Genomic DNA, 22,355 nt, shown 5'->3' with positions numbered 1-22,355 from the left:
GTGCTGCATGCCAAGAGTACCAAAGAAGGAAGCAGAGTGTTAGTGAGTTTGATGAGCATGCTCTGGTTGTATGGGATCATTTAAGAAGAGTGCATTCTACAAAAGCATCAGTATTGGAATAGGGCAGTTAAAGCCCAAAGGAATCCTGAATCATCTTGGGAGAAGTAACTTACTGTATGGTTATTCCCACAGTGCGAGTGTCATCATCTAACTGCCCTCATGCTTCTTTTTAGGCCAGAAAATTAGTCCAGAAGGAAAAGCTAAAATTCAGCTTCAGCTGGTCCTACATGCAGGGGACACAACTAACTTCCATTTTTCCAATGAAAGCACAGCAGTGAAAGAGCGAGATGCAGTAAAAGACCTTCTTCAGCAGCTGCTGCCCAAATTCAAGAGGAAAGCAAATAAAGAACTGGAAGAGAAGAACAGGTGAGAGGAAAAGAATAGCCTTTTGAAAGAGATACTGGGTTCTCTATAGTCTCCTAGTAGGGTAATAGCTTGTTACCTATCCCCACGTTTTTTCGGTTTTGGTTTTGGTTTTTTGTTGTTGTTGTTTTGTTTTTGTTTTTGGTGGTGGTGGTTTTTTGTTTGTTTTTGGTTTTTTTTTTTTTTTGAGACGGAGTTTCGCTCTGTCGCCCAGGCTGGAGTGCAGTGGCACAATCTTGGCTCACTGCAACCTCCACCTCCCGGGTTCAAGCAATTCTCCTGTCTCAGCCTCCCGAGTAGCTGGGACCACAGGCGTGTGCCACCACGCCCGGCTAATTTTTGTAATTTCAGTAGAGACGGGGTTTCACCATGTTGGTCAGGCTGGTCTCGAACTCCTGACCTCCGGTTATCCACCCACCTCGGCCTCCCGAAGTGCTGGGATTACAGGTATGAGCCACCACGCCCAACCACCTATCCTCACTTTTGCTATGATACTGTAATGTAGGAAAATAAAGGCTCTAGTGTCTTTACCTTGGTGTTTAGTTTTCAGCTTTAAAATCTTACTGCTTGTTTGACTTTGGGAAATGAGAACGTGCAAACCCAGAAGCTGAATTAACTGTATCACGCTTACAAATCTGCTTAGGAGCAGAACCGAGATTGGAAGGTGCTGACGTTCCTTAATTTCTTTTCCCAGTTCTCTGTCACAGAGAAGATGCTAAGCCATTGGAAGTATGCTTATGGACGAGAAACCTAAAATAATTCACACTGAAAAAGTGAGACAGTATGTAAAATAATGAGAATTTTTTTTTTTTTTTTTTTTTTTTTTGAGACAGAATCTTGCTCTGTTGCCCAGGCTGGAGTGCAGTGGCGTGATCTCAGCTCACTGCAACCTCCACCTCCTGGGTTCAAGCAGTTCTCCTGCCTCAGCCTCCCAAGTAGCTGGTATCACAGGCACACGTCACCACACCTGGCTAATTTTTGTATTTTTAATACAGATGGAGTTTCACCACGTTGGCCTGGCTGATCTCAAACTCCTGACCTCAAGCGATCTGTCCGCCTCGGCCTCCCAAAGTGCTGGGATTACAGGTGTGAACCACCACACCTGGCCATAATTTCCTTATGAGTTATTCCATCACCAATATCTTTCAGGCCATCAGTGCTTGTATCTGTGCATGCTTAGTGCCATGAAAAATCCATTGCTGAAGGCAGGGCATAGTGGTTCATGCCTGTAATCCCAGCACTTTTCGAGGCTGAGGTGGGTGGATCACTTGAAGTCAGAAGATCAAGACCAACCCAGCCAACATGGTGAAACTCCATCTCTCCTTAAAAATATATATATATACATGTATACAAAAATTAGCCAGGTGTGGTGGTGCATACCTGTAATCCAGCAACTTGGGAGGCTGAGGCAGGAGAATCACATGAATCTGGGAGGCAAAGGCTGCAGTGAGCTGAGATCATGCCAGTGCACTCTAGCCTGGGTGACAGCGAGACTCCATCTCAGGAAAGAAAAAAAAAAACTTCATTGCTGGAAAATTTCAAGCATACCTCCTCTCCTGCCCATTTACTTCTGTATGTGAAAGAATACATTCAGCCTTCCATATCCAGGAGTTCTACATCTACAGATTCAACCAACTTTGGATCAGAAGTACTTGGGGAAAAAAATAACAGTACAATAACTAAACATAATACAAATAAAAATACAGTATAACAACTATTTACCTCGTATTTGATATTATAAATAGTTATTATAAGATTTATAAGGTTTAAGTATATGGGAGGATATGTATAGGTTGTATGTAAATACACCATTTTATCTAAGGGACTTGAGCATTTTCAGATACCAACAGACAGTACACTGCAGACATGGTGATCTTTGAATCACTGGGATACAGAGATGAATAAGATCAAACCCATGTCCTCAAAGGGTTTAATCTTTCCTTTACACCTACCTCCATTTAACACCACTTCATTTGTTCCTCCAAAAATGTGGGGTATTTTGCTCTTAATTACTGAAAAGTGAACTGAATGACCTCTGCTGCTCAAACATCACAAAATAAAAGTTGTGTGTTTCAATGTTTTGTGTTGCCAAAATCTTTTTAAAATGTACCTAAATGGTGTTTTATTCTAGAAGTTCAGTTATATTCAGTATATTCTGCTTTACAGAATGCTGCAAGAAGATCCTGTTTTGTTTCAGCTTTATAAAGACCTTGTTGTGAGTCAAGTGATCAGTGCTGAGGAATTCTGGGCCAATCGTTTAAATGTGAATGCAACAGATAGTTCTTCCACATCCAATCATAAGCAGGATGTTGGCATTTCTGCTGCATTTCTGGTATGTGACCCTTCTAGATTTCTGAAGAAAATAAAAATTCAAACCCTAATATGTGTCTTAAGACCATTATTCCTTTTGTAAAACTTAGCATTTCCTTAAAGGAAAGTAATGGAAAATTGAGTATCCATGGTATTCTTCATTATTATTGAACTATTATTATTGTTTGTTTGTTTGTTGGTTTTTAAAAGACAGGGTCTCACTCTGTCACCCAGACTGGAGTGCAGTGGCACAGTGATAGCTCCCTGGAGCCTCAAACTCCTGGGCTCAAGCGATCCTCCTGCTTCAGCCTCTCAAGTAGCTGGGACTAAAGGTGTGCACCACCTTGCCTGGCTAAATTTTCTTATTTTTATAGGGCGGGGGGCAGCTCTTTTTGTATTTCCCAGGCTGGTCTCAAATCCCTGGCCTCAAGAGTTCCTCCCATCTTAGCCTCCCAAAGCTCTGGGATTACAAGTATGAGCTATCACACTCAGCCCTTTTCCAAAATGTTTTTAAAATACATACAATTTTTTTAAATTTATATTTCTTTTTACCAGTTATGTTTTCTTGGCCTTTGGACTTGACCCTAGCATGCTGGTAGTCAAATGGAATTTGAAAATGACTCTTTCAGAGTTTGGACTAATACTTTTTCAAATATTTTCAAATGTAGGGCTTTCTGGTGCCTTTTTAAATCTTTGCCATATTTTACTTACAAGGTTAAATGTATCATGACCATATTATAGAAAATGTAAGATTCGTAAACTATATTAGAACAATTGGGAGTACCTTATCTATGGAATTATGGAATGGAATTCAGTCAGTTGGTATTCTAGTGGAACCAGAATAGCATTAACACATTCAACAAAATTTTGAATACTATTTGTATGTTTGGTATCTTTTTTGGATGTTTATTAGTGAAGTGAATTAATAATGCCTTTCCCAAAGAAGTCAGTCAATGTTAAGTTAATTATTTACTAACCAAGGTTTGTAGTGGTTTTTATGACTATACAAGTTTTATCTTAAAGCTCCACTGCCTCTCTGCCTTCATACTTAAACATGCCTATTTGACCATATTAGACTTCCAAAGAAGGAGATTTTATAGGTCACTTAAGACCGTGAGAAACCAGTCAGGCTTCTTTGAGTCCTGCCTCTGTGCAAAAAGTGAAGGTGAGGGACTTTCTCTGTCTATGCAGTTAGTTTAGAAATTTTTTTTTCCGCCTTTGTCCAGTGTCCACTGGGACCTTAGCCATCTTTCCCTGATGTTCTAACGTGTATGTGTGTATGGGCTTTGTTTTAGGCTGATGTCCGGCCCCAAACTGATGGCTGTAATGGTCTAAGATATAATTTAACTTCTGATATCATTGAGTCCATATTTAGGACCTATCCAGCAGGTAAGAAGAATCAGTTCTTTCAGATGGTTAAAATATATGGATGTATTCTATAGTATATCAGTGAAAAACAAAAAGCTTCACATTCCTGATCAAGTGCAATAGATTATTTAAAGTACTTTACCCAGTGCCTGACATATGGTAGATACTAGGGGCCCAGTAAATAATGTGTTGTCATCAGTTCACTGATATGACTGCCATTCGAGTCTGTCTATACTACTAACTCAGATCATTCTTCATACTGCATCCAGAGTGACCCTCCTAACCCACAAATTACTTCCCGTGCAGATGCCATCCTAAAAGTATAGATTCCTTGACCCCAGCCTCAGTGATTTATTATGTGCAGACAAGGGTGAGAGCCAGTGTGTCAGTCATTCTTCTGACTAAGCAGTACTCTCTTAAGCCTGTATTCTGTTCTCGCTTCCTTCTTCCCCACTCTTACCCCTTTAGTCCTTAGGAATCTCTCTCTCAGGACTCAGCTCAAGCGTCACCTCCTTGCCACCTCTGTGAAATCCTGGCCAGGCCCAGTGGCTCACGCCTGTAATCCCAACACTTCAGGAGGCTGAGGCAAGAGGATCCCTTGAAGCAAGGGGTTCAAGACTAGCCTGGGCAACAAAACAAGACCCTATCTCTTTTTTTTTTTTTTTTTTTTTTTTTTAATTGAGACAGTCTTGCTCTGTCACCCAGGCTGGAGTGCAATGGCGCGATCTTGGCTCACTGCAACCTCCGCCTCCCAGGCTCAAGTGATTCTACTGCCTCCTCCTCCCAAGTAGCTGGGACTACAGGCACGTGCCACCACGCCAAGCTAATGTTTGTATTTTTTGTAGAGATGGGGTTTCACCCTGTTGGCCAGGCTAGTCTTGAATTCCTGACCTCAAGTGATCTGCCCGCCTCAGCCTCCCAAAGTGCTGAGATTACAGGCTTGAGCCACAGCACCTGGCTCTTTTGTATCTTTCTGATAGTAACATAATTGTGTAGTGTTTATTATGTGCCAGACACTTTTCTAAGTTCTTTTTCTATAGTAACTGATTTAATCATTACATAAACCTATGAAGTAGAGGTACTGTTATTTTACAGAGGTACCCTCATTTTACAGATGAAACCAAGGTACAGAAAGATTAAGTAATTTGCTCAGGGTCACACAGATAGAAAGTGGCAGACCTAGAATTTTAAACTCAGAGCTCAGGAAACAATGCTGTTGAACTCTGTGCTTGCTAGAGTGTAAGCCCCTGGAGTGCTGAGCTGACAGTCCCGTGGATATTGAGATCGTTATTACCCCATCAGCTAACACGGTGCCTTGGATTGAGAGTGCACATATATAAATGAGCAAACAAACAGACTTGGCTCTGACTCCTGAGATTCTTGGTATTTCTACTAAAACTTCAAAACCTTATTCTGTTGGTGCAAATAAGGTTTTGTTTGTAAATTGTAAGATTTATAGAGGTCATACCTCACCTAATCTCTCAAGTTACATTTCATATTTATAATTAGATTATAACATCTAGTATGTAGAGTTGAGAGCTTTATGATCTAGATTTTGCTATTTGTATTTCAGTTACCTAATTTGAGAGGTTTTAAAAATGGAAATTCAGTATATAATATTTGTGGGTTTTTTTCCACAGTAAAAATGAAATATGCAGAAAATGTTCCCCACAACATGACAGAGAAGGAATTCTGGACACGTTTTTTCCAGTCCCATTATTTTCACAGGGATCGGCTGAATACAGGGTCAAAGGATCTCTTTGCAGAATGTGCCAAAATAGATGAAAAAGGTAACTGTTTATCTCTGATAGACACTGGTATTTGACTTGCCACCCTCTAGACATTATAGGTGTTAATTTCTGAGACAGATAAGACATGCTGAACTTTTTATTTTGTTGATTTTCTAGGCCTAAAAACAATGGTTTCATTAGGAGTGAAAAACCCACTACTAGATTTAACAGCTTTGGAAGATAAACCATTAGATGAGGTAAGAAGCAATAAAAGAAGTTTTGCGAGAAAAGAGTCTTTTACTAGTCTTCAACATTGTCTTAAGTGGAGACCTGTTCCACTTGTGAGAATGTCAGATAAGCAAAATACTGTTATTTGAAGTGATTTATTGGAAGTGCTTTGAAATAGCATTGTTTGCCATTAAAATTGCCTAGAAGAAATGAAATTCCTGTGTGAGTTGCTAAAACCTTTTAAAAACAAATTTCTAGCTCCCTCATCTGCAGTTCTCTAGTAATAATAAAGGCTTAAAGTGATGAGTTCAGCTTTATGCTCTAGCTAACATTTAATCTAAAGAAATATGGATAAATTAATAATTAAGGAAGATAACAAACATTTGTTGATTGCTTACTATCTGCCAAACCTTAAGCACTTTCATGACCCTTATACCATGCCAACCCCAATGTTTCGGCAAGTAGGCCATCATATATGACCTACCTACCGCAGCATCATGACCCCAGAGGTGGTTCCTGTTGTGATCAAGGATAATTTTATCACTGCCTCTGTCTTCTAGGCCAGAACCTGTCTTCCTCAGTTATTCCCTTTACTCTGAGTTTTCATTTTCTTGCTCTTACTTTTTTTCTTTTCTTTTTTTTTTTTTTTTTTTTTTGAGACAGAGTTTTACTCTGTTGCCCAGGCTGGAGTGCAGTGGCGCAGTCTTGGCTCACTGCAACCTCCGCCTCCCAAGTGAAAGCCATTCTCCTGCCTCAGCCTCCCGAGTAGCTGGAATTACAGGCACATGCCACCACATCCAGCTAATTTTTGTATTTTTAGTAGAGACGGGGTTTTGCCATGTTGGCCAGGCTGGTCTCAAACTCCTTACCTCAGGTGATCTGCCCACCTTGGCCTCCCAAAGTGCTGGGATTACAGTCATGAGCCACTGTGCCCAGCCAATGTATTTTCAATTTGTACTTTCATCATACAGTGAGTTTTTCAGGACATCACCCTTTCATAAGTGAAGAAGAATCTATACAAACATGGTCCTCTTTAATTATCCTGAGGAAATAAAGCTTAGTGGCACTTAGACTTACAACTTACTATGAAAGGAAAGGCTTTTTTAGTGCTTTTTTTCTTTAAACATGATGGCATATTGTACATGTACATTCATAACTTTATCTTCTGTTTAGTATCAGTATCTATATAAACTATCCCATAGTTTAAAACCTAGACTTTAAAACCAAACTAGCTGACTTAGATTCTGATATTTTCTAACATTTCTAGGCCCTGTTTGGTTTTTGTTTTGTTTTGTTCTGTTTTTTGAGATGGGATGTCACTCTGTTGCCCAGGCTGGAGTACAGTGGCCTGAGCTCTGCTCACTGCAACCTCTACCTCCTGGGTTCAAGCGATTCTCCTGCCTCAGGCTCCCGAGTAGCTGGGGTCACAGGCATGTGCCACCACGCCAGGCTAATTTTTGTATTTTTAGTACAGGCGGGGTTTCATCATGTTGGCTGGGCTGATCTCGAACTCCTGACCTCAAGTGATCCGCCCACCTTGGCCTCCCAAAGTGCAGGGATTACAGGTGTGAGCCACTGCGCCCGGCCCAAGCCCAGTTTTTTGGGTTTTTTTTTTTTCCCTTAGTGAGGCTAATAGTGCTTGCCTTATAGGATTTCTATGAGTTAAGAGAGCCTAGTGCGTAATAAGTAGTAGGTAATAGGCGTTATTGTTGTTATCTGTATTTTTAGATGCTTGCATAGTATTCCATTGGTATGGGTATATCAACATTTATATAACCAATCTTTTTACTACAAATGTTGGTTGATGCCATTTTTCCTTTGGTGTTCCTTCTTCCCTTATCCATCTTCTGATTATAGCAACTATCACAGGCTGTGATCTCTGGCCTCCTGAATGCATTCTCTCTATTCCATTGCTTTACTAGATATGGGGAACAGGGGAGGGAGTAAAAATAAAAACGTTCTTGTTACATAATGATGAATCCTGAATAACCATAGTCTGTCTTTGACTGCAGAGCTCTAACTGCCTACTTGACATCTCCTCTCAGGTATTTCAAAGACATATCAACTTCACATGTAAAATGGAATCTTTGATTCCCATCCTCATAAACGTATCTCCATGGGTATTCCCTCTCTTAGTAAAAAGCATTACAATTTGCTTAAGCCAAAAACCTGGGAGTCAGCGAGTCTCCTTGATTCTTCATCTTCTTTTTTATGACAGGGGCTCACTCTGTCACCCAGGCTGGAGTGCAATGGCACAATCATGGCTCACTGCAATCTTGACCTCTTGGACTCAAGCAATCTGCCTCAGTCTCCTGAGTAGCTGGGACTGTAGCACAGGCTACCACACCGGGCTAATTTTATTTTTTGTAGAGACAGGGTCTCCCTAATTGCCCAGGCTGGTCTCAAACTCCTGGGCTCAAGCTGTTTTTCCACCTCAGCCTCCTAAAGTGCTGAGATTACAGGCGTAAACCATTGCAGCCAGCCATGTTTTCCTCCTGTTATGTCCAGCATTCAATGTATCAGCAAGCCTTGTACAATACACCTCTCATCTGTGGGATCTACACAAACGCTTACACCCTTTCGTGTTTACAGTATCATCATCTTTGGCCTGTTTGCCTGCCTTAGCCTCCTAACCTTTATTTTTGCTATCTTGTCTTTTATAGCTTATTCTCCCCTAGCAGTGGTAGTTATAATATAGGCCGGGCGCGTTGTCTCTTGCCTGTGATCCCAGCACTTTGGGAGGCCGAGGCGGGTGGATCACCTGAGGTCAGGAGTTCGAGACCAGCCTGGCCAACATGGTGAAACCCCATCTCCACTAAAAATACAAAAATTAGCCGGGCCTGGTGGCACATGCCTGTAATTCCAGCTACCCGGGAGGCTGAGGCAGGAGAGTCGCTGGAACCGGGGAGGCAGAGGCTGCAATGAGCCAAGATTGCACCACTGCACTCCTGCCTGAGCCACAGAGCGAGACTCTGTCTCAAAAAAAAAAAAAAGGATTATAATATAAATCAGATCCTAATAATCCCCTGTGTGAAACTCTTCATTATCTTCTCATTGAGCTTAGAATAAAATCAAAACTCCTACGAGACTGCTTGATTTGGCTGCTGCATACTTCTCAGATGGGGGCACTTCCACTCATTCATGCTTTAGACATAATGACCTTTCACTTCCATGCCACGCTTTTTCTACCTCGGGGCCTATGCACTTAACTGATCTTCTACCTGCTTGTCCCCTAACCAGCTTCTGCCTATCTTTAGATACCTGTTCTAATGTCATTTCTCGCCAGGTGGGGTGGCTCATGCCTTTAATCCTAGCACTTTGGGAGGCTGAGGTGGGAGGATTGTTTGAGTCCATTGTGAGAACACATCTCTAAACTTATTTTTTTTTTTTTTTTTAATTTAAAAATTAGCTGGGCATAGTGGCGTACACTTGCAGTCCCAGCTACTCGGGAGGCTGAGGCAGGAGGATCACTTGAGCCCAGGAGGTCAAGGCTGCAGTGAACTGCGATCACACCACTGCGCTCCAGCCTGGGCAACAGAGCGAGAACCTGTCTCAAAAAAAAATAAAAATATAAATTTAAAAATTAAAAAAAAGTTGCTTGCTTCAGAGAGGCTTTCTCTAACCACCCACAAATTCAGTCACTTCATCATGTTACCCTCTGTTTTCTTCAATAACATTTTCCACTTTCAAAAAAAATTGTGTTTACCTTGTTTTACTTGATAATTCCATTCACTCTCCTCTCAGAGTGTAATCTTCATGAAGCTGACTTTGTTCTGTTTATTGGCCTGTTCCCAGCATATGTCATGTAGTAATAATCACTTAGTAATTATTTGATACATGGATGAACAGCATATGGATCTTTTTTTTTTTTTTTTTTGAGATGGAGTCATGCCCTGTTGCCCAGGCTGGAGTTCAGTGGCGTGATCTCAGCTCATTGCAATCTCCGCCTCCCGAGTTCAAGCAATTCTCCTCCCTCAGCTGCCTGAGTACGTGGGATCACAGGCACACACCACGCCCAGCTAATTTTTGTATTTTTAGTACAGACAGGGTTTCACCACAACCAAACTGGTCTTGAATTCCCAACCGCAGGTGACCCACCCACCTCAGCCTCCCAAAGTGCTGGGATTACAGGCGTGAGCCACCACGCCCAGCACATGAGTCTTTTTTTTTTTGAGACAAAGTCTCACTGTCGCCCAGGCTGGAGTACAATGGCACGATCTCGGCTCACTGCAGGCTCTGCCCGCCGGGCTTCACGCCATTCTCCTGCCTCAGCCTCCCGAGTAGCTGGAACTACAGGCGCCTGCCACCTCGCCTGGCTAATTTTTTGTATTTTTAGTACAGACGGGATTTCACCGTGTTAGCCAGGATGGTCTCGATCTCCTGACCTGGTGATCCACCCGCCTCGGCCTCCCAAAGTGCTTGGATTACAGGCATAAGCCACCATGCCCGGCCCATATGAGTCTTATGATCTTTCTTTTACCTTTTTAGCCTCACCAATTCCTGGACCACCGTTATTAGTGTATTGAACCATACACAGTCTCATGACACAATATGTACTACATTGCTTCTTTGCTTTTGTTTTATTTTTAAATAGAGACAGAGTCTCGCTATGTTGCCAGGCTGGACTTGAACTCTTCGGCTCAACTGTTCTTCTGCCTCAACCTCCCAAATAATCAGGACCACAGTGCCTCTTTGCCTTTGTTTAAGCAGTTTCCTCTCCCTGAAATGTTACTGTCTCCCGGATCTACCTGGCAAGCACCAGTTTATCTTATGGTTCTCTGTGAAGCTTTTTCGAACCCTCTTCTCCAGTAGGATTGATTAGTAATTCTCTCCAGCCTAGCTTCCCACTAACTAATATTTAGGCTCCTATGGCATGGGGTCTTAATCAATTTTGTATCTACATGGTCTAGCAAGTAGCATGCACTCAATACATGTTTTAAAATATAATCTCATTTTATTATCTTTTGTCCTACTTTATAGAGCTTGGAAAAGTTTATCTTGCCTAGATTAATGTTAGAAAAAGAATTTGTCTCTATTTTTCTGAATCCATAGTGTATGTTTTTCTCACTATATTCTATTCTTTTTATTTACTTTTTTTTTTTTTTCTTTGAGACAGTCTCATTCTGTCACCCAGGCTGGAGTGCAGTGGTGCAATCTCAGCTCACTGCCCCCTCTGCCTCCTGGGTTCAAGTGATTCTCCTGCCTCACTCAGCCTCCCGAACAGCTGGGATTACAGGTGTGTGCCACCACTCCTGGCTAATTTTTGTATTTTTGATAGAGATGAGGTTTCACCATGTTGGCTGGGCTAGTTTTGAACTCCTGACCTCAGGTGACTCGCCCACCTTGGCCTCCCAGAGTGCTGGGATTACAGGTGTCCTGACCTCTATTGCTTTTATTTAATGTTTTGATGACTAGATCCAAATTGTTCTTTAAAAGAGAAATGCAGACCAGGCACGGTGGCTCACACCTGTAATCCCAGCACTTTGGGAGGCCGAGGTGGGTGGATCACTTGAGGTCGGGAGTTCAAGACCAGTCTGACCAGCATGGTGAAACCCCATCTCTACTAAAAATACAAAATATTAGCTGGGCGTGGTGGCAGACGCCTGTAATCCCAGCTTCTCAGGAGGCTGAGGCAGGAGAATCACTTGAACCCAGGAGGCGAAGGTTGCACTCCAGCCTGAGCAACAGAGCGGGACTCCATCTCAAAAAAAAAGAGAGAAATTCAGTTTAAGATGTATTTTGTAATGCTAAAATGAGTTAGTGCTATTTGTTAATCTTTTATGTGTATAATGTCACTTGTTTTTAAATGTTTGTTCATAAATATTTAGTAATGTTCGTGAGAAGTAATAAAAGTCCCATCATCCAGCAAATTTTTTCAGCTAAGTGTGTCTTATAATAAGAAAAGCAGAACCTTTTTAAAAAATTTTTAATCTACTAAATTATTTCTCATAGGGCTATGGCATTTCCTCTGTGCCATCTGCTTCCAATTCTAAATCCATAAAAGAGAATAGTAATGCTGCCATCATCAAGAGATTTAACCATCACAGTGCCATGGTCCTGGCAGCTGGACTCAGAAAACAGTTAAGTATAAATGCAGAGGTGCAGTAACTGGGCTTTTCAGGATATCCAGATGGAGTTGTGGTGTTGTTTTGCTTATGGTTTTTAACGTTAACTTTTTTTTTCCCTTTATTTTAAGAGAAACACAAAATGAACAAAATAGTGAGCCCAGCAACATGGATGGAAATTCCGGAGATGCAGACTGCTTTCAGCCAGCAGTCAAAAGGGTATGGGCAAAAAAATATGAACCATTTGGGACTCAAGTTTCTCCAGATACTTTATGTGACTGCAAGTACTGTATACGCTTATTTCCTGTGACTCAGTTCTTCTGACTAAGATGTTAAGCATTTGGCTTAAAGTGTATAGCATTACAAAGAGTGTTTCCCTAGCTTTGGCTTGCCAGCCAACTTTCCATTGACTCTAGCCTGTTAGCCATTTTAATTGTTTTTTGTTTGTTTGTTTGTTTGTTTTCCCCACATGTACACATACATACAGATTGTTCTTATATGTGATTTTGTTCTCTGGGAATAAAATCTTCATTCAACAGAGGCAATATGACAGAAAAACCGAAGTTTCCTGTATATGATTTTTAAAAGAAAGTGAATTGGCCCTCATGTTAAACCTAGCATTTCAGAGCTGAAAGTGTCTTCTCATTAAATATTGAAGAAATCATTTGAGGGTGTGGAGAAGGATGGACAGAATTAGCTTCTTGTGTATTTATTTTTCTCCTGCAACTTTGCCACGCTATTTTGTACCTCCCTTCCTAATTATGATAAAGCTTTCTTAGAGAGCAGTCAGGCAATGTGTATTAAATGTTTAAAGCTTTACACCCTTAGTTCTACTTGTGGACATTTATTTCTTAAGATAGATGTATACTAAGATTTAGATAGAAATATTCATTACAGTATCATAATAAAGACAGTAGCAAGGATTCTGTTATCTGTTGCATTAATACAATAGAGATTGATGCAACTGTTCATTATTTTGAAAGCATTAATGATATATTGCATCAAAGAGTTCACAGAACAGATTGTACAGTACAGTTTTACACATAAAAAAATAGTTTGTGAGCTTTAAAAGGGCCTTCAAATGAATTTGCTAAACAGTTACCTTTGAATAAAGAGATTATGGGTAAATCTTAATTTCTTTCCTTTATTTCAGTAATTTAATGTTTTTGTTGTTGTTGTTGTTTGTTTTTTTGAGACAAGAGTCTTGCTCTGTCACCCAGGCTGGAGTGCAGTGGTGCAATCTCAGCTCACTGCAATCTCGGCTCACTGCAATGTCTGCCTCCTGGATTCAAGCGATTCTTCTGCCTCAGCCTCCGGAGTAGCTGGGATTACAGGCGTGCACCACCACACCTGGCTAATTTTTGTGTTTTTAGTAGAGACGGAGTTTTGCCATATTGGCGAGGCTGGTCTAGAACTCCTAGCCTCATGTGATCCGCCCACCTTGGCCTCCCAAAATGCTGGGGTTACAGGCATGAGCCACTGTGCCGGCCTGTTTCAGTAACTTAATGTTTTTACAGGCATGTATTACCTATAAAATTAATAAAGCCAGTGAGGTATTTCTTTTTTGAACTAAAGCAAAGCTAACAATAAGTTATAGAGAAATTAGAGAAGAAATCTATTAAGTGATACTTTCTTTGTGTACTGTTGCACTGAGTACCCTTGATTCTTGGTGGTAAACAAGTTATCAGAAATTTCTTGGCCAGGAGCCGTGGCTCACACCTGTAGTCCCAGCACTTTAGGAGGCCAAGGTGGGCGGATCACTTGAGGTCAGAATTTCTAGACCAGCCTGGCCAGCATGGTGAAACCCTGTCTCTACTAAAAATACAAAAATTAGCCAGGCATGGTGACGTGCACCTGTAATTCCAGCTACTTGGGAAGCTGAGGCAGGAAAATCACTTGAACCTGGCAGGCAGAGTTCGCAGTGAGCTGGGATCGCACCACTGCACTCCAGCCTGGATGACAGAGCAAGACTCATTTTTCCTCAAAGAAAAAATAAAAAAAAATTATTTATTTGTGTGAATTTTTACAATACAGATGCTTCTCGACTTAAATGGGGCTACATCCCAGTAAATTCATCATAAGTTGCAAATACCGTAAATCAAAAATGCATTGAATACACCTAATGTATGGAAACCATAGTTTAGCCTATCCTACTTTAAACGTGTTCCGAACACTTAGATTACCTATAGTTAGGCAGCATTACCTACTATAAAGCATATTTTGTAATAAAATGTTGAATATCTCATGTAACTCATTGAATACTGAAAGTGAAAAACAGAATGTATGGGTACTCAAAGTATGGTTTCTCTACTGAATGTGTATCACTTTGACACCATCATAAAGTTGAAAAATTCCAAGTCAAACCATTGTAAGTCAGGGGCTATCAGTATTCAGTAGTAAATGCTGGCTCTAACTATTCTTCCAAGTCAGTGGTTGACTGCTGTTTATTCTATAAAGGGTTACAATTTATAGATTCTCTCACTTGAAGAATGAGAGATTCAGAATTAATAGCAGACAGAGTCCCTACCTTGATCGAGCTTTCAGTTAAGTGTGAAAGTCAGGTGACCTAACTAGGCCTTGGCATAAGTTTAGGATTTGGATTGTTATGGGAGCTTGGGTAGGGACATGTCATAGGTAAGGCAACAGCAGGGGTAGAGATAAGCTTGGCATATGTCAAAAATCATGAAGACATCAGTAATCCTTGAAGTTGGCTGAAGGGTATAGAGTTGAGAAAGTAGTTAAAAAAAAAAAAAGTCAGGCTGAGTCTAGGTAAGGATGTGTTTCTCTGAGTATCATGTGAGGTCAGATTTGTTCCTGTACCATAAAGGGACTATTTAGAATCTTAAAGCTGGAGCAATTTAAAACATTAAGTTTTCATATTGATGTTTTTTGAGATATAGTTAATAACCTGAATGTTCTGATTCTAGTCTTGGTAGTCAATAAGAGTTGACCAGATGAATTTCATAGTTTTGTAGAGGATGAATATTGCAAGGCTGATTTGCACAAATGTTTACATAGATCATGTATCTTTCATAAGTAATATGTTTTTATTATTACAAGGCTATAAAAATTTAAGCAGGTTGTTAATAGCACAGGGGGTAACAGATTAATAAAATTAATGAATAAAATTACTAAAAATAAAGAGTCCAGAAGTAAACCCAAATACATGGAGGAATTAAGCATATATATGATACATATGACATTTTAAAGATCAGTGGGAAAAGGTAAATTATTTTACAAATGGTGTTAGAAGGACTGATTGATAATTTTATTAAAAGAAACTTAGATTCCCTATTTTACTCCTAATCCAAAATAAATTCTGAGTGGATCCAAGATTCAAGCAAAACTTAAGCCACAAGCTGAGCATGGTAGCATGTGTCTGTAATCTCCGCAATTTAGGAGACTGAGTTCGGGTGGGGAGGTGGTGATACGCGCCTAGAAAAAAAAAAAATTAAGCCACAGATGTATAAGCAAAAAGCGGGCAAAGAGGTGGAATTTTTTTTTGTTTTGGATGAAGTCCCACTCTTGTCGCTCAGGCTGGAGCATAGTGGCGTGATCTCAGCTCACTGCAATCTCTGCCTCCCGGGTTCAAGCGATTCTCTTGCCTCAGCCTCCCAAGTAGCTGGGATTACAGGCACCTGCCGAGGAGATGGATTTGTTTATAATTAAAACAAAACAAAACAAAAAAACACCAAACTGGAAGATAAAGTATTTACAACACATAAAGTAAAAGACTGTTTCCTTAATATTTAAAAGTCTTATTTTTTAAAAAGTACCCAATATAAAAATAGTGGACAGCATAACAGATCATTCATTTGGGGAAAAAATAATAAAATGTAAACTTTCACCTACCAGATTGGCAAAAGTAAAAAGTTCAATAATACTTCATGCGGTCAGAATGTAAAAAAACTAGTATTCTTAAGTAGTTATTGAGAAAATTGGTTCAACCATTTGTAGGATAGTCATCTCTAGGAAGAGAAGCTCATGGTGGGAAGACTTCATTTTTTACCCTCTGTACAGTTTTGTCTTTTCAGTCATGTTTATTGTGTAAGAGAAAGTTGTGACCAAATAAAAAGTACTGTGTTAATAATTATAGGCGAAATTACAAGAGTCCATTGAATATGAAGACTTGGGGAAAAATAATTCTGTAAAAACGATTGCACTAAACCTCAAGAAGTCAGATAGGTAAGTTTGGTCAATATTTAGCAGAATAGCTATGTAACACAATTCAGTCCAAAATATATCCTACAAGAATAGCACTCATGTTTTAATCAGTTTGTCACCATCAAAGTACAATATCCTTTTTTGTCTAGAATTTAGGCTTCTCAGGAAGCAAAAATGATCAAACCCATGACAATAAATGTTGGATCTTTCTGCTGTTGCTTTCTTATTGCCCTTATGGGAATTAAATTATTTTATTGAAATCTCTTTAGTTATCGTTTCTTGCCTTGAGGGGAGCTTAGTACTGACTGCTAAAATGTTGCAAAGACAAATGTTGAGCATCTTTACTGTGTGTGATTAGTAATTTCTTCTGTGCTAACCTGCAGGTATTATCATGGTCCAACTCCAATCCAGTCACTACAGTATGCAACAAGTCAGGACATTATTAATTCTTTTCAAAGTATTAGACAAGAAATGGAAGCTTATACACCCAAGTTAACTCAGGTAGGTGACTTCTACTGTTTGAAGGCCAGAATTCCCATAGTTCCTTCCTCAGTTTATGAGCACAAGCAGATTGAACTATACAACTAATATTTTAATTGGGCTTAAAGACATAGTTCTGCTAAATAAATTGAAAAAATCAAGAGGTAGCAAGAAAAGGTGTTTGGCATATTCAAGAGGCATCTGAAGATAAGATGATAATGAAAAAAAATAAGGTGATGAATTTTGTGATTTTTACTTCCGTATACTTTTATTGGGAAAATCTCCCAGGTTTCCAAATTCTGTCTGGACATTATTCTCTGAATATTCTGCATGACTCAGGCTTAAAATATGTAAAACAGCTCATCATTGTTCTTTGTTTCTCTTCGTACTTCAGTTGATCAGCAATTTGTCAGTTCTGCCTTCAATAATACTCCTTGATTCTGTCACCCTTATTTAGGCAAACCTGGTTGATTTTCCATAATGCTACTGCAAGTTGTCTTTCTAAAATCACTTATTTTGGCCGGGCACAGTGGCTCACGCCTGTAATCCTAACACTTTGGGAGGCCGAGGTGGGTGGATCACGTGAGGTTAGAAGTTCAAGACCAGCCTGACCAACGTGGTGAAACCCCATCTGTACCAAAAATTTAAAAATTAACTGGGCGTGGTGGCACACGCCTGTAATCCCAGCTACTCAAGAGGCTGAGGCAGGAGAATCACTTGAACCTGGGCGGCAGAGGTTACAGTGATCTGACACCGTGCCATTGCACTCCAGCCTGGGCAACGAGCGAAGCTCCATCTCAAATAGATAAATAAATATTTAAATATTTAAAAATAAAAACATGTATTTTATCACTGCAGCTTGAAAACCTTCACTGCCTCACTTCACTGCGGTAGTCTGAGTGCCTTTGTCTGGCCTGCAAAGCTCTTCATGGTCTGGCCCTAGCCCACTGCTTGAATCTCATCTTCAGCGATAGTCTCCACTACTCCCTTCCACACATGGCCAAGGGTTCCAGCCTAACACACTAAGCTGTCCAGAATCTTTGGATCACATTATCTCCTTCATGGTTCCTGTGCTTCGGCTCATGCTGTTTCTCCTTAGAATGCCCTTAGCCCTGTTTCTCCCCCCAAGAAACTAATAATTACTCAAGACTCAGCTCCAGTTTCATTGCCTCTGGAAAGTAATCCTTAACTTGTGCAAAGAAGAATTTGTTTTTTCCTTTGCTCCGTTTTTATGAGCACTGAAGCACTGAGTGTATACCTATATTATAGTATTTATCACACATCAAGACTTAATTTTTTACTTTTTATTTTGAAATCTCAGATTTTACAGAAAGTGACAGAAAAATATGTTTTCCAACCCATTTTGAGAGAAGGTTACAGGCATAATTTCCCTTTACCCCTAAATATTTCGAATTATGTTTTCTTTTTTTTTTTTTTGAGACGGAGTCTCGCTCTGTCGCCCAGGCTGGAGTGCAGTGGTGTGATCTCGGCTCACTGCAAGCTCCACCTCCCGGGTTCACGCCATTCTTCTGCCTCAGCCTCTCCGAGTAGCTGGGACTACAGGCGCCCGCCACCACGCCCGGCTAATTTTTTTGTATTTTTAGTAGAGACGGGGTTTCACCGTGGTCTCGATCTCCTGACCTCATGATCCGCCCGCCTTGGCCTCCCAAAGTGCTGGGATTACAAGCGTGAACCACCGCGCCCGGCCTCGAATTATATTTTCAAAAAAACTAAGACATTCTCTTAAATAACAATACAATTATAGAATTAGTAAGTTAACATTGATGATGTATTATCTAGTCTATAGCTCTTACTACATTTTCACCAGTTATACCACTAATGTTCTACATAGCAAAAGAAAACTTTTCTTGGTCCAGCAGCCAAGCCAGGTTTATGAATTGTATTTATTTCTCATGTGTTTTTAGTCTCCTTTAAAATGGAATGATTTGTCAATCTTTGTCTTTTCATAACTTTGACACTGAAAAAGTACTGGGCAATTTTTTGTAGAATAACCTTAAATTTATCTAATGTTTCCTCCTGACTAGATTCACATTAGGCATTTTTGCCAGAATTCCACAGAAGTAATGTATCCTACTCAGTGTGTCATATCAGGAGGCAAATGATTTGTGTATATCCTAGCTTGTGATACTAAATTTTTTCACTTGGTTAAAGGTAGTATTTGCCTGGTTTCTCCACCAAAAAGTTAACTATTTTTCCCTTTGTAATTAATAAATATCTTGTGGAGCTGTACTTTGAGACTATATAAATACCCCATTTGTCACCAAATTTTTTATTTTTATTTTTTAATATTATCTTTAGAGACAGGGTCTTGCTCTGATGCCCAGGCTGTAGTGCAGTGGCACAGTCATAGCTCCATTCAACCTCAGACTCCTAGACTCAAGCAATCCTCCTGCCTCAGCCTCCTGAGTAGCTGGGATTATAGGCATGTGTCACCACACAACAAACTTTCCTCTGGTAGTTTTTTTAGAATCATTGATGATTCTTGCCTGGAAGAGCAGTTGTTAAATGATGATTTTCTAATTCCATCAGCCCTTCTACGTTTATCAGCTGACATGAACAGAAGAGCATTCCCTTCTCTGTTATTTATATCAGCATGGATTCATTTATTATTCTATGAGTTAAACACTGTTGCTGTCTTTTTTTTCTTTGTTTCTTTTTGTTTTTTGTTTTTTGAGATGGGGTCTCACTCTGTCACCCAGGCTGAAGTGCAGTGGCATGATCTCAGCCCACTGCAACCTCCACCTCCCTGGCTCAAGCGATCCTCCCACCTCAGCCCCCCAAGTAGCTGAAACCACAGGCACTCACCACCATGCCTGGCTAAGTTTTTGTATTTTTGGTAGAGACAGGGTTTTGCCATGTTGCCCAGGCTGGTCTTGACCTCCTGAGCTCAAGCAGTCCACCCACCTCGGCCTCCCAAAGTGCTGAGATTACAGGCCATTTTTTTCTTTTTCTTTTTTTAATTTTTTTTATTATTTTTATTTTTATTATTATTTTTTTTTTTTGAGACAGAGTCTTGCTCTGTTGCCCAGGCTGGAGTGCAGTGGCGCGATCCCCGCTCACTGCAAGCTCCGCCTCCCGGGTTCACGCCATTCTCTTGCCTCAGCCTCCGGAGTAGCTGGGACTACAGGCGCTCGCCACCACGCCCGGGTAATTTTTTTGTATTTTTAGTAGAGAGGGGTTTCACCGTGTTAGCCAGGATGGTCTCGATCTCCTGACCTCGTGATCCACCTGCCTCAGCCTCCCAAAGTGCTGGGATTACAGGCGTGAGCCACCACGTCTGGCCTTTTTTCTTTTTATTAACCAAGGTACAACTTAACATACAGTAAAATAAATAAATAAATAAATTTACTTATTTATTTATTTATTTTGAGACAGGATCTCACTTTGTCCCCCAGGCTGGAGTGCAGTGGCACAATCTCGGCTCACTGTAGCCTCGACTTCCCAGGTTCAAGCAATCCTCTCACCTCAGCCCTCCAAGTAGCTAAGCAGCTGGGACTCCAGGCGTGCGTCACCACCCCTGGCTAATTTTTATATTTTTGTGTGTAGACAGTTTCACCACGTTGCCCAGGCTGGTCTTGAACTCCTGAGCTCAAGTGATCCACCTGTCTCAGCCTCCCAAAATGAGATTTATATTTTTAAGTCTGCTATTCTACAAGTTTTGATAAACACATGCTGTTTTGTAGCCACCAACAAAATCAAGATTTTAAAAAACCGGTTCTGTCACCCCAGAAAGTCTACCCATGCCCCTTTATAGTCAAACCCTTCCTACACCCTTCACACGGGCTCTCCTGTGTCTTTCTGACAATATTCCCATCATTCTTAGCCCCTCCTTACTTAATGGTATAGTAAGATAGATGTTCCAGGCTTATCTTATATCTGCTCTGTCCCAGGCATGGAATTTTCTTTTTAGCACTGAGTGGATTAAGGTAGGAACCAAGATCTGGGACCAGGCACAGTGACTCACACCTGTAGTCCCAGCACTTTGGGAGGCCGAGGCACGCAGATCACTTGAGAGTTCTAGACCACCCTGGCCAACATGGCAAAACCCCGTCTCTACCAAAAATACAAAAATTAACTGGGTATGGTGGTGCGTACCTGTATTCTCAGCTACTTGGGAGGCTGAGGCAGAAGAATTGCTTGAGCCTGGGAGGTGGAGGTTGCAGTGAGCCAAGATCACACCACTGCACTGCAGCCTGGGCAATAGAGTGAGACTCTGTCTCAAAAAAAAAAAAAAATCTAGGCACTTAGGTATACATTGGAGTGTCATTGTCCCTTCAGCAGAAAGCTAGAAAATACATATGTGTACATATATGCACACATAACCAACTTGGGATTATTTGACCAATTCTTTCAATGTAGACTATAGTTGTCCAATATCTGGCCCTTGGGCCCAAGTAGACCCACATAACTTTTGTCTTGGGGGTGGTGGTGTTTGTTTGATTTAGAGATGAGGTTTCTGTCACCCAGACTGGAGTGCAGTAGCACTATCATAGCTTACTGCAACCTTGAACTCCTCGGCTCAGGCAATGCTCCCACCTCAGCCTCCTGAGTCAGTAGGATTATAATTGTAAGCCACCATGCCCCGCTCTCCCCACGTAATTTTTTTACACTGTAGTCAATCTGTTTTTTATTTTTTTTTTTTTTTTTTTTTGGAGTCAGGGTCTTGCTTTGTTGCCCAGACTGGAGTGCAGTGGGACCATCTCAGCTCACTGCAGCCTCAACTTCCCCAGGCTCAAATGATCTTCTCACCTCAGCCTCCCAAGTAGCTAGGAGGCTGCATGCACCACCATGCACCATGCACCACCATGCCCAACTAATTTTTTTGTATTTTTTGTAGAGATAGGGTTTCACCATATTGCCCAGGCTGGTATCTGACAAAAGGAAAATAGGAATAAAGTGAGCTCCAATGTCCCCTTCACTTATGGTTGTCCCATACTGTACTTTTACACTAAGTTGAAAAAATGTTTTCATCCAATCTATACATGGATGGATTTCTACTCATAAAAACTTCATTGGAAAATCTTAGAGATGCTAACCCTGCACTTGCTGTTTCACAAATTATTTGTTCCTCCCTATAGCAGTGCCTCCCTACAGTGCCTGGCACTTGATAGGCACTCATTGAATAGATAGGTCGATTTTTTCCTAAATGTTGATGTTGATACAGTGGGGAGTATATTTTTCCCCCTTTTGGCTATATTTATTCACTTCCTTGAAAATTAAATGACAGTTAATAAATTTCTGCTCTGTTGATTTTTTTTCCCCCAATCTGCTATCAAGGGTATATGTTAGCAAAGCCAGGTGCAGAGTACACACCTGTAGTCTGTCCCACCTACTCAGGAGGCTGAGGGAGGAGGATTGCTTGAGCCCAGGAGTTCAAGTTCAGCCTGGGCAACATAACAAGATTTTGTTTCTTAGAAAAATAAATTTAACAGAAATAAAGGATACAGATTAACATGTTGTTTTACCTGTTTTCTTTCCTTAAACTCAGTTTTACCTTCAGTGGTAAGAGTTCTCAAGTTAAATTGAATTGGTACTTAAGAAAGGGCTTTAACTAGGAAAACCTTGG

General features: G+C 40.6%; 1 protein-coding gene across 3 annotated transcripts in view; it reads left to right on the top strand.

The window, feature by feature from the left end:
- GTF2H1 (general transcription factor IIH subunit 1) overlaps window positions 1-22,355 on the top strand; it is a 47,426-nt gene that overhangs the window by 14,782 nt on the left and 10,289 nt on the right. For all 3 annotated transcript variants that reach the window (XM_055282188.2, XM_055282191.2, XM_055282189.2), the window contains 9 exons: window positions 234-426; window positions 2,590-2,755; window positions 4,029-4,122; window positions 5,742-5,891; window positions 6,009-6,088; window positions 12,012-12,139; window positions 12,256-12,343; window positions 16,221-16,309; window positions 16,672-16,789. In XM_055282188.2, the coding sequence (XP_055138163.1) occupies window positions 234-426; window positions 2,590-2,755; window positions 4,029-4,122; window positions 5,742-5,891; window positions 6,009-6,088; window positions 12,012-12,139; window positions 12,256-12,343; window positions 16,221-16,309; window positions 16,672-16,789 (1,106 nt within the window). The remainder of the gene's footprint in view (window positions 1-233; window positions 427-2,589; window positions 2,756-4,028; window positions 4,123-5,741; window positions 5,892-6,008; window positions 6,089-12,011; window positions 12,140-12,255; window positions 12,344-16,220; window positions 16,310-16,671; window positions 16,790-22,355) is intronic.

The sequence above is a fragment of the Symphalangus syndactylus genome, chromosome 6 (genome assembly GCF_028878055.3).
Source record: "Symphalangus syndactylus isolate Jambi chromosome 6, NHGRI_mSymSyn1-v2.1_pri, whole genome shotgun sequence".
In the NCBI taxonomy this organism is placed as follows: domain Eukaryota; kingdom Metazoa; phylum Chordata; class Mammalia; order Primates; family Hylobatidae; genus Symphalangus; species Symphalangus syndactylus.
This window is presented reverse-complemented; position numbering and strand designations above follow the sequence as displayed.